At 54.3% G+C, this 13,421-nt stretch overlaps 1 protein-coding gene across 4 annotated transcripts in view; it reads right to left on the bottom strand.

Moving 5' to 3' along the window:
- Positions 1 to 12,712, bottom strand: part of HIF3A (hypoxia inducible factor 3 subunit alpha) — a 31,554-nt gene extending 18,842 nt beyond the window's left edge. For 2 of the 4 annotated variants that reach the window (XM_010815016.4, XM_010815019.4), the window contains exons 1-5: positions 6,309 to 6,667; positions 4,740 to 4,885; positions 2,680 to 2,764; positions 2,103 to 2,215; positions 1,398 to 1,606 (exon numbers count right to left, since the gene is read on the bottom strand). In XM_010815016.4, the coding sequence (XP_010813318.2) occupies positions 1,398 to 1,606; positions 2,103 to 2,215; positions 2,680 to 2,764; positions 4,740 to 4,885; positions 6,309 to 6,582 (827 nt within the window). In that variant the 5' untranslated portion in view covers positions 6,583 to 6,667. 4 annotated transcript variants of the gene reach the window in all.
- Positions 12,713 to 13,421: the final 709 nt, after the last annotated feature.

The following is a 13,421-nucleotide window of genomic DNA, read 5'->3' as shown; positions in this document are numbered from 1 at the left end:
CTCCGTCCTAATTCCCCGAACCTGTGAACACACTACCTTCTACGGCAAAAGGGATTTTGTAGATGTGATGAAGTTAACGATCTTGAGATGGAGAGATGATCCTGGATCCCCTGGGTGGGCCCAGTGTAACCACGGGAGTCCTTACAAGATGGGGGAGCACACGGTCAGAGTGAGAACAGAAGATGCGATGATGGAGGCGGAGGTGGAAGTGATGTGCTTTGAGGTGGAGCGAGGGACCACGAGCCAAGGGATGTATGGGGCCCCCAGAAGCTTCTATGGCAAGGAAACGGATTCTTCCCTGGAGCCTCTGGAAAGAACACAGTCCTTGATTTTCATTTCGTAAGACTCATCTCAGACGTCACCTCCAGAACTCTGAGATAGAGAATATGCGTTGTTCTGAGCCACTAGGTATGTGGTAACAGGATACAGCAGCCTTAGGAAATTAACAGCTGAGGAGCGTGCGTGCGTGAGGAGCGTGCGTGAGGAACGTGCGTGCCTGCGTGCGTGCTCAGGCGCTCCAGTTCTGTCCGACTGTTTGCAACCCTATTGGCTGTAGCCCGCCAGGCTCCTCTGTTCATGGGATTTTTCAGGCAAGAATACTGGAGTGAGTTGCCATGCCCTCCTCCAGGGGATCTTCCTGACCCAAGGATCAAACCCGCAGCCCTGCATTGCAGGTGGATTCTCTACCCACTGAGCCACCTGTAAAGCCCGAATAGGGGAGGAGGGAGAAGGTAAAAATGGAAATAGCAATGAAAAGAAAGACAAAAAAAGAACGTGAAAGAAATAGGAGAGGGGTAGAGAAAGGAAGAAAGAACATCACTAAAAGAAAAATAAGAACGAATAGAAATAAAAAGTAATCATGACAATTATTTTTTAAAAATAGGCACATCTAGGCTACTCTGCACCAGGCAACTCACTGAGTGATCAGAACACATGTTCTAAGTAGGCTGTGTTCTCACTTCACAGGACGGATGAGGAAAGTGGGGTACAGAGAGGTGAGGTCCTTTGGCCAAGGATGCACAACCAGCATGTAACTCGAACAGTCTGAACTCAGATAAGAAGACCCACATATAGGGAACCTCCTTGGCATGTCCAGAAGTTAAGACTCTGCATTTCCAATGTAGGGGGTCAAGTTCAATCCCTGGTCGAGGAACTAAGATCCCCCATGATCAGAGGCATGGCTAAAAGTTAAAAAAAAAAAAAAAAAAGACCCACAGACAATTCAAAGACAGGCACACATATCAAGACAGAGATATGGAGTCAGAGAGCCAGAAACAGACCAGAGAGAGAAACTGGGGGTGGTGGGTAGGAGAGCAGACAGTGAGTGAACTTGGGCAGAAAGGAAGAGCAGGAGCCGGGCTTGGCAGGTGGTGGGTGGGCCCCTGACTCCTGCCCACCTCTCATCACAGTAGGTGAACTTCATGTCCAGGCTGTGGCGGCTGAGGAAGGCCCCTCGGCCCAACGGGGGCTCCAGGCTGCCAGGGTGGGGGATGGCTTCACAGATTAGCACCAGGCATTGCAGAGGGGGCTCCAAGTTGGGACTCCCAGCTGGGGAAGTCTGTGCCGGGGGCTTGTAGACCCTCATGTGTCCAGAACAGTGTAGTACCTGGTGGGGGTAGTTGGGGGCGAGAGGGTGATGTACCTGGGCCTGGGGCTACCCAAGGTTCTGGGAGGTATGTTCCTGTGGGCCCCTCCCCTAGGTAACTGAAAGAAGAAAGCCCTGAGGATTTCAGAGCCCCAGCTCAGAGAGCTCTGAGGACCCCGACCCCATAGAGACCCCAACCTAAGAAGGTTCTGACAATCTCCAGATTCTAAGACACAGGGAGCTTTGAGGACCCGATTTTCCTACCCCATGGAGACTCCAGACTCAGGACGCTGAGAACTCCCAGTACCAGGCCCACAGAGATCCAGACTAAGGAAGGATACAAGGACCACCCGATCCCCAACCTCCTAAGTACCCAGAGGATGTCCAAGACCCAACCCGAGAAAGCCCCACTGGATCCTGGGCCCAGGAGATCCCCGGACTCCAACCCGCTGTGGGAACTTAAGGGCTCAGGTCCAGCCCCAGCGGGCCCCTCCCTTCCACGCCAGGTCCTGCCCACCTTCCAGGTGGCCGCCTTGAGATTGAGGGTGCGCCCACGGCTGCTGAGGGTGCTCTTCATGCGCAAGGAGAAGCACCGCTCCGTGGGGGCCTCCGGCTTCTTTTTGGACAGGCCTGAGGAGGGCCGCAGGGTCGGGGGCAGGGGCAGGGGTAGGGGGAGAAGGGGAAGGGAAGGGGCGGGGGAGGGAGGAGCTGGTCATCGGGTAGCTCAGGACAGGGCCCAGGTCCCTCCAGCACCCCGGTTACTAAACTCTTACCAGCCTCATCCTCAAAATCTAGACCTGAAACCAGAGAGGGTCTCCCAGGGGTATGTTACGCTCTTTAAGACCCGCCCCCCCCAGAGCGGGCTGAGTCCCTGCATTCCCCCAGGGCAGGGCCACAGCGTCCTTCTTTTCCCATCTTTTTTTCTCAGTGGACAGGGAAGCTTGGCGTGCCGCAGTCCATGGGGTCACAAAGAGTCGGACACAACTGAGCGACGGAACTGAACTGAACTGATTCCAGAGGGGAGAGGATATGCTGAGGGCAGGATGGAGCCTCAGTTTCTGTAATTTAAGGGCAGAGACCTCCAGGGAACTCACTCTGCCGGGGGGTCAGGGCATCTTGAAGCTCCTCTTGGTCACAGGGATGGATAAAATCAAAGATATTGTGTCCGATCAGCTCCAGCTGGGAGGGAGGGAAGCAGAGGGTTGCCTTGGAGGAAAAGCATTTTTACAAGGGCCTCTGACCCATCTCACCCTTCCCATCCTCATCACCCTGCCCCAATTCATGAACCCGGATTATTTTCCTAGTCTCCTTATTCATTCATTCATTCATTTCTTCAGCATGCCAGGCCTTCTTCTAGATGGTGTGGGCACGGAAGTAACTACAAAGACAAAACCCCTAACTCTCAGAGCTTACTGGGTAGTGGGGCACATGCTCAGTCACTTTAGTCATGTCTGACTTTGCGACCCCATGGACTGTAGCCCACCAGGCTCCTCTGTCCATGGGATTTTCCAGGCAAGAATACAGGAGTGGATTGCCATTTCTTTCTCCTGGGGATCTTCCCAAACCAGGGATCAAACCTGAGTCTCCCAGATTGCAGGTAGGTTCTTCAGCGTCTGAGCCATATAAAACAATATACTAACTGATACAAAGAGAACTAAAGCAGGGTTGTGCTGTGTTGTGCTTGGCCCCTCAGTTGCGTCCAACTCTTTGCAACCCTATGGACTGTAACCCACCAGGCTCCTCTGTCCGTGGGGATTTTCCAGGCAAGAATCCTGGAGTGGGTGCCATGCCCTCCTCCAGGGGATCTTCCCGACCCAGGGATCGAACCCAGGTCTCCTGCATTGCAGGCAGATTCTTTACCAGCTGAGCTACTAGGGAAGCCCTTATGATGAAATGATGGAACATTATCTTAGAGGTAGTGGTCAGAGCTAAAGCTGAACAGGGGAGTGATGAGATCTTGGAGTTCTGGCTCTGCCATTTCCTAGCTCTGGGACCTTGGAACATTCACCTCTCTGAACTCAAGAGCTCAAACTAACAGAAGTTTGCATCAAGAGTGGGATGGGGACTTTCCTTGTGATCCAGTGATTAAGAATCTGCCTTGCAAGGCATGGGATGTGGGTTCGATCCCTGGTTGGGGAACTAAGATCCCACATGCTGAGGAGTAACTAAGACTGAGAGCCACACCTACTGAGCCAGGAAGGCCACACCCAGAGAGTCCATGTGCCACAACGAAAGATCCCTCATGATGCAACTAAGACCTGACGCAGATAAATAAATTTTCTTTTTTAAAGAGTGGGATAACAAGGCAGGGGAAAGGAATAGATGCCAACTGTGGAGCTCATCTGACATGACTGACGTGACTTAGCAGCAGCAGCAGTGCAGCTCATCTATGTGATATAAGAAAAAAAACAGTAGCCATCTCCTGGGACTGGGTGTAAGATGAGCTGAAATTAGTTCTACTCCCTAAGCCTCTTGGCTCCCCATCCCCGGGCCCCTCATCCTACTCCTCTTCTCCCATTTGGGACCCCACATCCACCATTTTATGGAGTTTCCAGCCTCTAGGTTCACTCTCTCCAATTCTATCTCTGTGCAGTAGCTAGAGGATCTTTCTGAAATGAAAATCTGATTGCACCTTTCTGACACAATCTCTCCTCTGCTTAAAATCCTTCCATGACTCCCTAGTGCCCTGGAGACAAACCTTCTATTTCAGTCCTAAATTTTGACCTCCAGCCTTTCTGTCACTTTCTCTCCCTGCACTCTGCACCTAACTCGGAGAAATGTCCCCAAAGGTTCTGCTTTTATCTCACATCTGTGTCTTGGCATATTGTTTCCTTGGCCATGTACATTCCTAGCCTTTGGTGGTCCCAACCATTCACCATACCCTTTGACTGGGTAAGTCCTTCAGGTTTTAGCTCAGATGTCTTTTCCAGGAAGCCCTTGATTCCCTCCCAGTCTGGTTCAGGTACCAGCATCCACCCCAGGCTTGTACAGCCCCTTTAGCTGTCCCACCCCAGCCCTACCCATTCCAAATTTTCCTGTCTGGTGACATATTTGCCTCCCCTTTGCACTGTGGGCCTTGTAAAAGCAGGGCTAAGGTGGTTCTGGTGCCATCCGTATCCCAGCATCGCCTGCACAAAGTAGGAGTCCCTCTTACCTGACTGAGGCCCAGGTGTTTGCTGACATTTTCTGACAGGTAAGCCATGTCTCCCTCGGCGGTGAGCACCATAACAAAGCCCTCCAGGGCCTTCAGGTAGCAGGCATCCAGCGGTTCGCCCCCTGCTCCCACCTGGTTCCACTCCCCTGGTGTCCGGGCCAGGATGGATGGGGTGTGTCCAGTCAGCCGTGAGCCCGCCCTGGCTAGCCTCCCTCTGCTTTCCTTCACTCAGAGGGACTTACAGGTACCCCCAGGTGAGTGGGGCACATCCCAGTGACTTGGAGTCCCAAGGAAGAGGGAAGGACCAAGGAGGACTGGAATTCTAAGAGAACAAGGCCTCCCAGGGGTACAGAATTCTAGGAAGGCAGGGGTCTCCCAGGGGGATAGAACTCTTGTTGTTTAGTCAATAAGTAGTGTCCTATGACTCTTTTGGGACTTTAGTCTGCCAGACTCCTCTGTCCATGGGATTTCCCAGGCAAGAATACTGGAGTGGGCTGCCATTTCCTTCTCCAGGGGATCTTCTAAACCCAGGGATCGAACCTGAGTCTCTGGCATTGCAGGCAGATTCTTTACCACTGAGCCATCTGCGAAGCCCCTAATAGAACCCTGAGGAGGGCAGAATCCTAACGGGATGAAATTCCCAGGGGTCAAAATTCTAAGGGGCCAAGGTATAAGGGGAGTCAGAATTCCAAGGGGGCCAAGCTTGCCAAGGGTTCAGAATTCTTGGGCAGGACCTTCCTGATGGGCAGAATTCTAAAGAAGCAGGGACTCCCAAGCGACAGAATTCTAAGGAGGACAGAATACAAGACAGGAAAGTCTAACGGGCAGAGTCTCCAGAGGATGACTCCACTTTCCCCATAATAAAATCTTTGCAGGGTCCTGGGATTCCAAGGGGTGTGTGTGTGAGAAAGAGAGAGAGAGAAAGCCTCCCGCTGACTTTTAGTTTAACAGGGTGGGAATTCAAGGGGACAAACAATATAACTAGTGAGTCTAGCTGAGAAGATCTCCCAGGGGACCAAGTCCTAAGGGTCCAGGTGCCTTAGGGAGTTTAGCGAAACAGTGAAACGAAAGTGGTAGCCGCTCAGTCCTCTCTGACTCTTCGTGACCGCATGGATTGTAACCCGTCAGGCTCCTCTGTCCATGGAACTCTCCAGGCAAGAATACTGGAGTGGGTAGCCATTCCCTTTTCCAGGGGAATCTTCCGACCCAGGTGTAGAACCGGGTCTCTTGCATTGCAGGCTGATTCTTCAGGTCTGAGCCTTCACTATTTCTTAGAGTTCTAACTCTAAGGAGGCGGAGCTATGCAAGGGAGCATTCCAACGGGCGGGGCCTAACAAATAACAGACTTCGAAGAGGACGGGGATTCCTAGCACTGGATTCCGATTGGCCAGAACTCGAGGGGGCGGGGCCTCTCAGGGGACTTGGATTCCAGAGGGGCGGGGCTCCGCCGGGAAGCCATCTGGGGGCGGGGCCTTGTCGGGACGCGGCTTCCCGGAGGGGTCTCCTCAGGAGGTACCTTTCCGAGGGCGGGGCCTTGCCCAGGTGGGAATTCCCGGGGACGGGGCTCACCTGCGGTGCAGAGGCGGTGCATGCGCAGGTAGCTGATGGTGAGGCGCATGATGGAGGCCTTGTCCAGGTGGGCGCTGACCCCGCGCGCGAAGGGCAGCGTGTGCGCCAGCTGGTACAGCACCTCGGTCTCCTGGCTGCGCCGGCTGCGGGCCGCATCCCGGGACTTCTCCTTGCGCAGCTCCGTGCTCGACCTGCGGGCATGGCCTGCGTTCACTGGAGGCGCTCCGGGAAGGGAAAGAGTTGGATGCGGCAAACACGTGGGGTGCTGCCACATGGGTCTCAGAGAAGTCAGAACCGCGACTGTGCAGGCCTCGCTGTGTGGCCCGGGCGAGTTCCTGGAGCTCTCTGGGTGGTTTATACTATCGAGTCGCTCCTAGCCTCGGGTTTTATTGTCCGTGCGCCAGCCCATGCTGCCCTCCGGTGCCTCACTCCTCTCCAAGGCGTGCCCAGGGCCGCCCTGTCCCCTCCCTGACTTATCTGCTGATTATTCCCCGGGCTTGGGGCGACTGGGTAACAGGGAGGCCTCCTGCTGGGAGGAGGCTGGCAGCGATGGCCAGTAACAAGGGGAGGGAGGGTACAAGAAGATGCCTGCAGCCCCCTCCAGGCCCTCTGCCCTACAACCTCCCTGAACCCCGTCTCCTGCCCTTTTCCCTCCTCGGCTGAGCTGAGTTCTCAGAATCTTGGAGTACAGATCTCAAAGTCCAACGACCCATTTCCCCGGGCCCTGCCAGAGAGACACAGCAAACCATCCCTAGGGTCCTGGGGGGTTCTGTTCAGCCAATGGCTAACCACTTACCCCTGCCCTTTAATCCATTTCAAATGCTTGAATTCTGCGTGTGGGGTTGGAAGTAGAAAGTTATCGTGTTTTTTTGTTTGTTTGTTTGATTGTTTTCAGAAATATCTGCCACGTATCCAGCTTTTACTATTATGTCAGACCCTGTGCCATGTGCGTAAATTAACCCATGTAGCTCAGACATCCCTAGGAGGAAGACAATATCATTATCCCCATTGAACTTATGAAACCCAGGCACAGAGAGGTGCAATGCTTGCCCACAAGGAGTGAAGCTAAGGTTTGAACACTGGTCTGCCTGAATTCTTCAGTTTCCTCTGTTGTATGTACGTGCCGAGTTGCTTCAGTCGTGTCCAACTCTTTGCAATCCTATGGACTGTAGCCCGCCAGGCTCCTCTGTCCATGGGATTCTCCAGGCAAGAATACTGGAGTAGTTTGTCATTTCCTTCTCCACGGGATCTTCCCGACCCAGGGATCAAACCCTCATCTCCTGTTGTATGGCCCTGGATTATCTCCAGGTTTTAGTACTTCTTCCGGTTTCTGCACTGTCTTAAAAGTCAAATTCCAGGTCTCTCTGAATCCAAACTCTATAGTTTTTTGGGGAAAAATGATAGAATATGTTACATATAGTATAGTATATGTGTAATCTTATCTATATTGAGATACTACTATTGATAAAAAACCATAAATTTGTTGTTCCCTTGCTAAGTCATGTCCAACTCTTTGTGACTCCATGGAGTATAGCACACCAGCCTCCTCTGTCCTCCATTATCTCCTGGAGTTTGCTCAGATTCATGTTCACTGAGTCGGTGATGCTATCTAACCATCTCATCCTCTGCTGCCCCCTTCTCCTTTGACCTTCAATTTTTCCCATGATCAAGGTCTTCTCCAGTGAGTTGGCTATAAATGGCAACCCACTCCAGTATCCTTGCCTGGAGAACCCCGTGGACAGTACGAAAAACCATAAATAAGCAGCTATAATTTGCTAAGTATTTATGAGTCTGGCATTGCACTAAGTAAGGACTCAGCCTACGTGTACTCATTCAATCCTAAGAAAGCCCTAGGCAGGGACTTCCCTGGTGGTCCAATGGTTAAGAAGCCACCTTCCAAAGCAGGAGACAATGGTTTGATCCCTGGTAGGGGAACTAAAATCCCACATGCTATGGGGCAACTAAGACCGAAGTCAGCCAAATAAATAATTTTTTTTTTTTTTTTTTAAAGAAAGCCTAGGCTCTGAAACCTCCATTTCACAAAGGGGAAACTGAGACTCTGAAAAGGTAAGTCCTTCACCCCAGAGTCATAAAGCCATTAACTGGAAGAGTTGGGATCTGAACTCGGGCAGTGAGATTTCAAAGCCTTCATTCTTCTAATTCCTTCTAATTCTTTTCTTATAAACCAACCCCCTCCTCACCCCCCTCCCCCCCGCTGCCCCCCTATCCTGGGCCGGGCCCCTTCCACAGCCTCCATGGAAGCAAAACCCGAGAAGGGGAAGCTGACCTTCCTAAAAGCCAGAGGCCATTTCTGGGGCATCAACCACACCCCCAAACAGGAGCCCTGCAGCGCCACCCCCAGGCAATGGAGGGAGGCGCGTGGTGCCTCCTGTCTCTCTACAGATGGGAAAAATCTCATGCAAGTGGGAGGGAGGCACAGAAGGGGACAGGCTGGGTGGAGGGGTGGAGGGAGCCAGCAACTGCCCTCATCCCCTCCCTCCTGGCTGGCGGGGGGCAGGGGCCTCCAGTCCTCCTCTGCCCAGAGGACATTCCGTCCTCCTGTCCCGTTCTGTTCCAGCCTTGTTTGTCTTCCTGCCCAGAGGGTGGGGGTGGGCGGGCCTCACTGAGCTGGGGGCCCAGACGGAGGGAACAGGGAATGGGACCGGGATGGGGGTAGGGGTGGGGTTGGCCCCCCCACCTCCCTGGCAGCTGGGCTCTACACTCCTCTCTGTGGCCGACTCCTCCCTTCATAGAAGGAGCTAGCTGGTGGCTGCGGCAGGACCCTCCCTCTGGCTCCCAGCCTGCTCTCCTGATATTCTGACAGCAAGTGTGGGTGGGCCTCTCCTGGTCTCTGGCCTTTCCCTGTATTTATTTACATATTTTTATTTTATTATTATTATTAAAGTTTTTATTGAATTTGTTACAATGTTGCTTCTGTTTTCTTGTTTTGGGGTTTTTCTTTGGCCCTGAGGCATGTGAGGTCATAGCTCCCTGGCCAGGGATGGAACCCCTACCGGCTGCATTGGAAGGCGAAGCCTTAACCACTGAACCACCAAGGAAGTCCCTGGCCTTTCTCTTTAAACAGAGTCAGGGCTAATTCCTCTGGTTCAGCATTCCAGTCTCGACTCCATGACCTATTAGCTGTGTGACTTTGGACAAGTTGCACGGCCTCCCTGTGCCCAAGAACAGCACAAATACTCATGGGGCTGTTGTGAAGACTAAATGAGTTACTGTATGTCAAGGGCTTAGAATTGAGGCTGGCAATTGGTCAATGCTATATAAAGGTTTGACTCTTTGAGACCCCATGGACTGCAGCAGAATTCTCCAGGCAAGAATACTGGAGTAGGTTGCCATGCCCTTCTCCAGGGGATCTTCCCAACCCAGGGATCGAACCCAGGTCTCCTGCATTGCAGGCAGATTCTTTACTGTCTGAGTCACCAGGGAAGCCAAAGAATACTGGGGTGGGTAGCCTATCCCCTTCCCACCCAGGCATCGAACCTGGGTCTCCAGCATTGCAGGCAACTTTTATTATTCCCTCTTTGTCCACATCAGGGATGGAAGGCTTAGGAGACTCATAGGCTCTGGAGAAACCCTCGGGCTTCAGTGGTAACCCCGTGGTGTGGTGTGTGTGTGCAATCACACATGTGACTTTTACACAATACTTTGAGAAAAAGACTAAATCATAGTGATACTAATAATAATGATAGCACTGGTGTATTGAAAACTCATGAGCTTAGAGACCCCATTAAGTCCCTTCAACAACCCTAAGCACCTGGAAAAGTGATCTCCCTTTTACAGAGTCAGAAACTGAGTCTCCAAGCAATTGCATTATCAGCCCAAGTCACCAAGCTGGTAATCCCAGGGCCCTCCACCAATGTGCAGCTATGCTCAACGCTTCTGTTAATCCAACCACGCGTTTGCTTTTGCCCAGAATCCTGTCTGACTTGAACACAGTTTATTGCCCACCTAAGGTCTGTCCCATCACCACTCATCATCCAGATCTGGTGCAGGAAACGGGAAGTAGAACCCTCATTTTCCAGGCTATGAAACTGAGGCTCAGAGAGCAGCCTGCTGGCATAAAGCCACACAGCCAGGAAGCTGGTGAGCTACGATTTGAACCCTGACTTTGGGGCCTGGGCTTTTAAGTGACATGCCTTGGTGGGCATGCCACCCAAGGGACCCCTGTCCGGCCCCTCCACCGCCCAGTGGACCCCTGTCCTTTCCCCTGCTCCCACCCCTGCTGCCTCCGGATTTCCCCAGCTGGCCCCATGCCCAGCCCTGGTCCAGCCCCTTGGCACTCTGCCCAGGTTGAGACGTGCAGCTGGAGCCCTGCCACCCTTCCTCTGTGTTCCAGCAGAGAACAGGGGGTGGAGCCAGACTGGGAGGCCCCAGGGTAAGGCCTGGGATGGGGACTAGGGCCTGGTGCCCCCCCACACACACCAAGAGAGGGAGAAGCCCACTTCTTCCCTGCCCTGAAGAACTTGCCCCTGAGAGCAAAGGCACAGAGAAAGTGGGGACACTGGCCCCACATTCGGGGCTGCTCCTGTGCCTCTCCAGACAATCGACTTGGTATTGGGGGTCTTGCAAAAAGTATAGAAGATTTGGGGGGCCTTAGGCTGAATCCATGCAAGGATCCTCTTGGCACTGCCCTGAGGTGGCCTGAAAAGGCCAGAGGCAGGGTTTGGGTTGGAGAAGGGACTTGGGGAAGGGGGTTGGGGGAGTCTCTCTACTCCTGACTCTGCGCATTCCCAAGGACCTGGTAATCAGTGGGGTGCCTGTACCCCAAGTCCTATGTTCTCTGGGAACCCTCTGACCTGGGAGACACCCAGGGCCAAGTGCCCATCGGGGCTTCCCGAGAATCACCCTTGCCTGGGGTGGGATGGCAATTAGCCAGAGCTGGAAGAGGGGGAAGCAGTAAGGGAGTATGGGGGCCCACTCACCATCACCCAGACCCTCTTTGGCCCAAATGCCATCCTAGGGGTGCAGGAGGGGATGGAGCGTGGCCGGGATCCGGGTGCAAGTTATGAGTGGGTGGTGCGCAGGCTCAGATGACACCAAAGGAAAGGGCTGTCCTTAGATGCGGAGAGGGGGAGCGCCCCCAGCTCAGCCAAGAGGGGCCCCCACCCAGTCAGGAGGGGCTGGGCCAGGGCTGGCCCAGAAAGGGTGGGATAGAGTTTCCCTGGCAGGCCCAGAGCCAGAGACTGGAATAGAATTGCAGGGGGGAGTATAGGTGAGTGGGGGAGGGATGTGAAAACATGAGGGTGTAGACAGATCCAATCAGACCTGTGAAGCCAGGGAGGAGGGAAGGGGGTGAGGCTTCCTGGACGCCTCAGATTGGACGGGAGAAATCAAGGGCTTGAGATACTTTCCGGGGTCCCATGAAAACATGGCCAGACAGGACCCCCTGGCTGTGGACCCAGAACACCAGTTCCCTGTGCTGCCCAGCAGATCTGCACCTGTTGGGAAGGGAACACAGAAACCCACTCCGTGCCCAGGATGACCTAGCTGGCCGCTGCGGCAGGGGGCGCACCCATCACAGCTCACACTGAAGCAGGCACAGCACCCTCTCTGGGGTCTTCCCAAATAAGGCTTGGGTGCTGCTTCCCACTGTCACAGGAATTGGGTGGGGTTGGAGGAGTCAGATAAGAGGCTAGACTTTGGGAAGTGGGTCAGGCTGTTTTCCTATTATTAAAGGGATGACCCTACCTTTCACAAGAATACAAGAAAAGCCCTTGGGAAGGGTCCCCCAGGTGGCTTCTGAAAGGTGACCGCCTCTGCCTATTTCTAGGCAACCCAAGGTTTGGGAAACAGTATCAGGGAGGGTCCAGTTATGGAGGTTCTCTCTTGAATCAATAGCTGACTCCCAATTCTAAGGGATTCCCTTTATCTGGGAAGGCTCAATTCGGGGCTGTCCCGTATCTACTAGGACCCCAGGGGTCTTGTGTCAAAGAACAACCTCAATTCTGGGGGCTCGGAGGCCAGAAAAGTTACTCTGAAGAAGGAAAATGCCTCCCGCAGAATCCCGGGAACTGCTCAAGTGCAACCACCCCAATTCCGTGGGGACCCCGAGTTTCACCCCTAATCAGAAAGGGAAGCGAACCCAGAGCAGCAGGAAATCGGGGATCAAGACCCCAAAGTCGCTCCTGGCTAGAGGGGCGTGGCAGCCTGGACTTGGGGAAATGCCCCCACCCCTGCGATCCCCTAGGGTGGAAAGTGCGGCGGGGATGTGCCTGCAACCGCGCGTCCGAGGGCGTCCTAGGCTTGCACCCGCTCCTTCCCCACCCGGCTCAGGGGTCGCTGGAAGAAGAACCCCCAATTCTCATCACTCCTGCCCGCGAAGCCCAGTACCTTGCGCGCTGTAGTCCCAGCGCCATGACTCTCCAGTCGCAGCTCCGGAGCCCTTCGAGGCCCCTAGCCCCCTCCCCTGCCCCGCGAGCCCCCTCCTCAGCCCCTCCTCCCGCCTCGCGGTTGGCTGTCCCGCGCCCTGCCCGCGGCCCTGATTGGCTGATCGGTCTGTCACTTCCAAGAAAGAGGCGGGACCAGAGACTGAGCCTTAGAACGCCAGGCGTGTGTGTGTGCAGGAGGCGGGTACCGAGGAATACACACACACACCCCGCCACACCCCTTGCCGCGGACTTCTAGGCAGTGTCACCCGCACTGTGCACAGTCGGCGGGCCTCTCCTTCTGGCCCAGTCTACCCCGCCAAGTTCCGACACCGACACTCGTCTGAACCCACGTAGTTCACTCTGTCCCTCACACCCCAGCCCCCACCCTCTAACTCCCACCCCCGGCTCACCCCTCCACTTTCTACCCCCAGATGGGCCCCTCCGACTTCCAATCCCACCCGCTCCAGTGGCCCAGCCCTGCCTCTGGAGTCGCCCAGCTCCGCCTACTCTGTCTCGTCTTCCCTACCCACCGAGCCCCCCGCTTTTCCTTTTCGCCCCCAACTCCCGACCCCACCCACCCCAGTTCTACAGTCCCTCCACTTCTGTACCGCACCGTTCCCTCTCAGTTCCTTGTCCCTTCCTTCCACCCTCTCATCCCTCCATCTCGCTCCCATGCTCCCTGGTCCGCGCTCCTCTGGTCTGGCACCCCTCAGTCCCCAATCCCGCC

This window comes from Bos taurus, chromosome 18 (genome assembly GCF_002263795.3).
Source record: "Bos taurus isolate L1 Dominette 01449 registration number 42190680 breed Hereford chromosome 18, ARS-UCD2.0, whole genome shotgun sequence".
Classification (NCBI taxonomy): Eukaryota; Metazoa; Chordata; class Mammalia; order Artiodactyla; family Bovidae; genus Bos; species Bos taurus.
The sequence above is the reverse complement of the archived record's forward strand: the minus strand, read 5'-3'. Positions and strand labels throughout refer to the sequence as shown.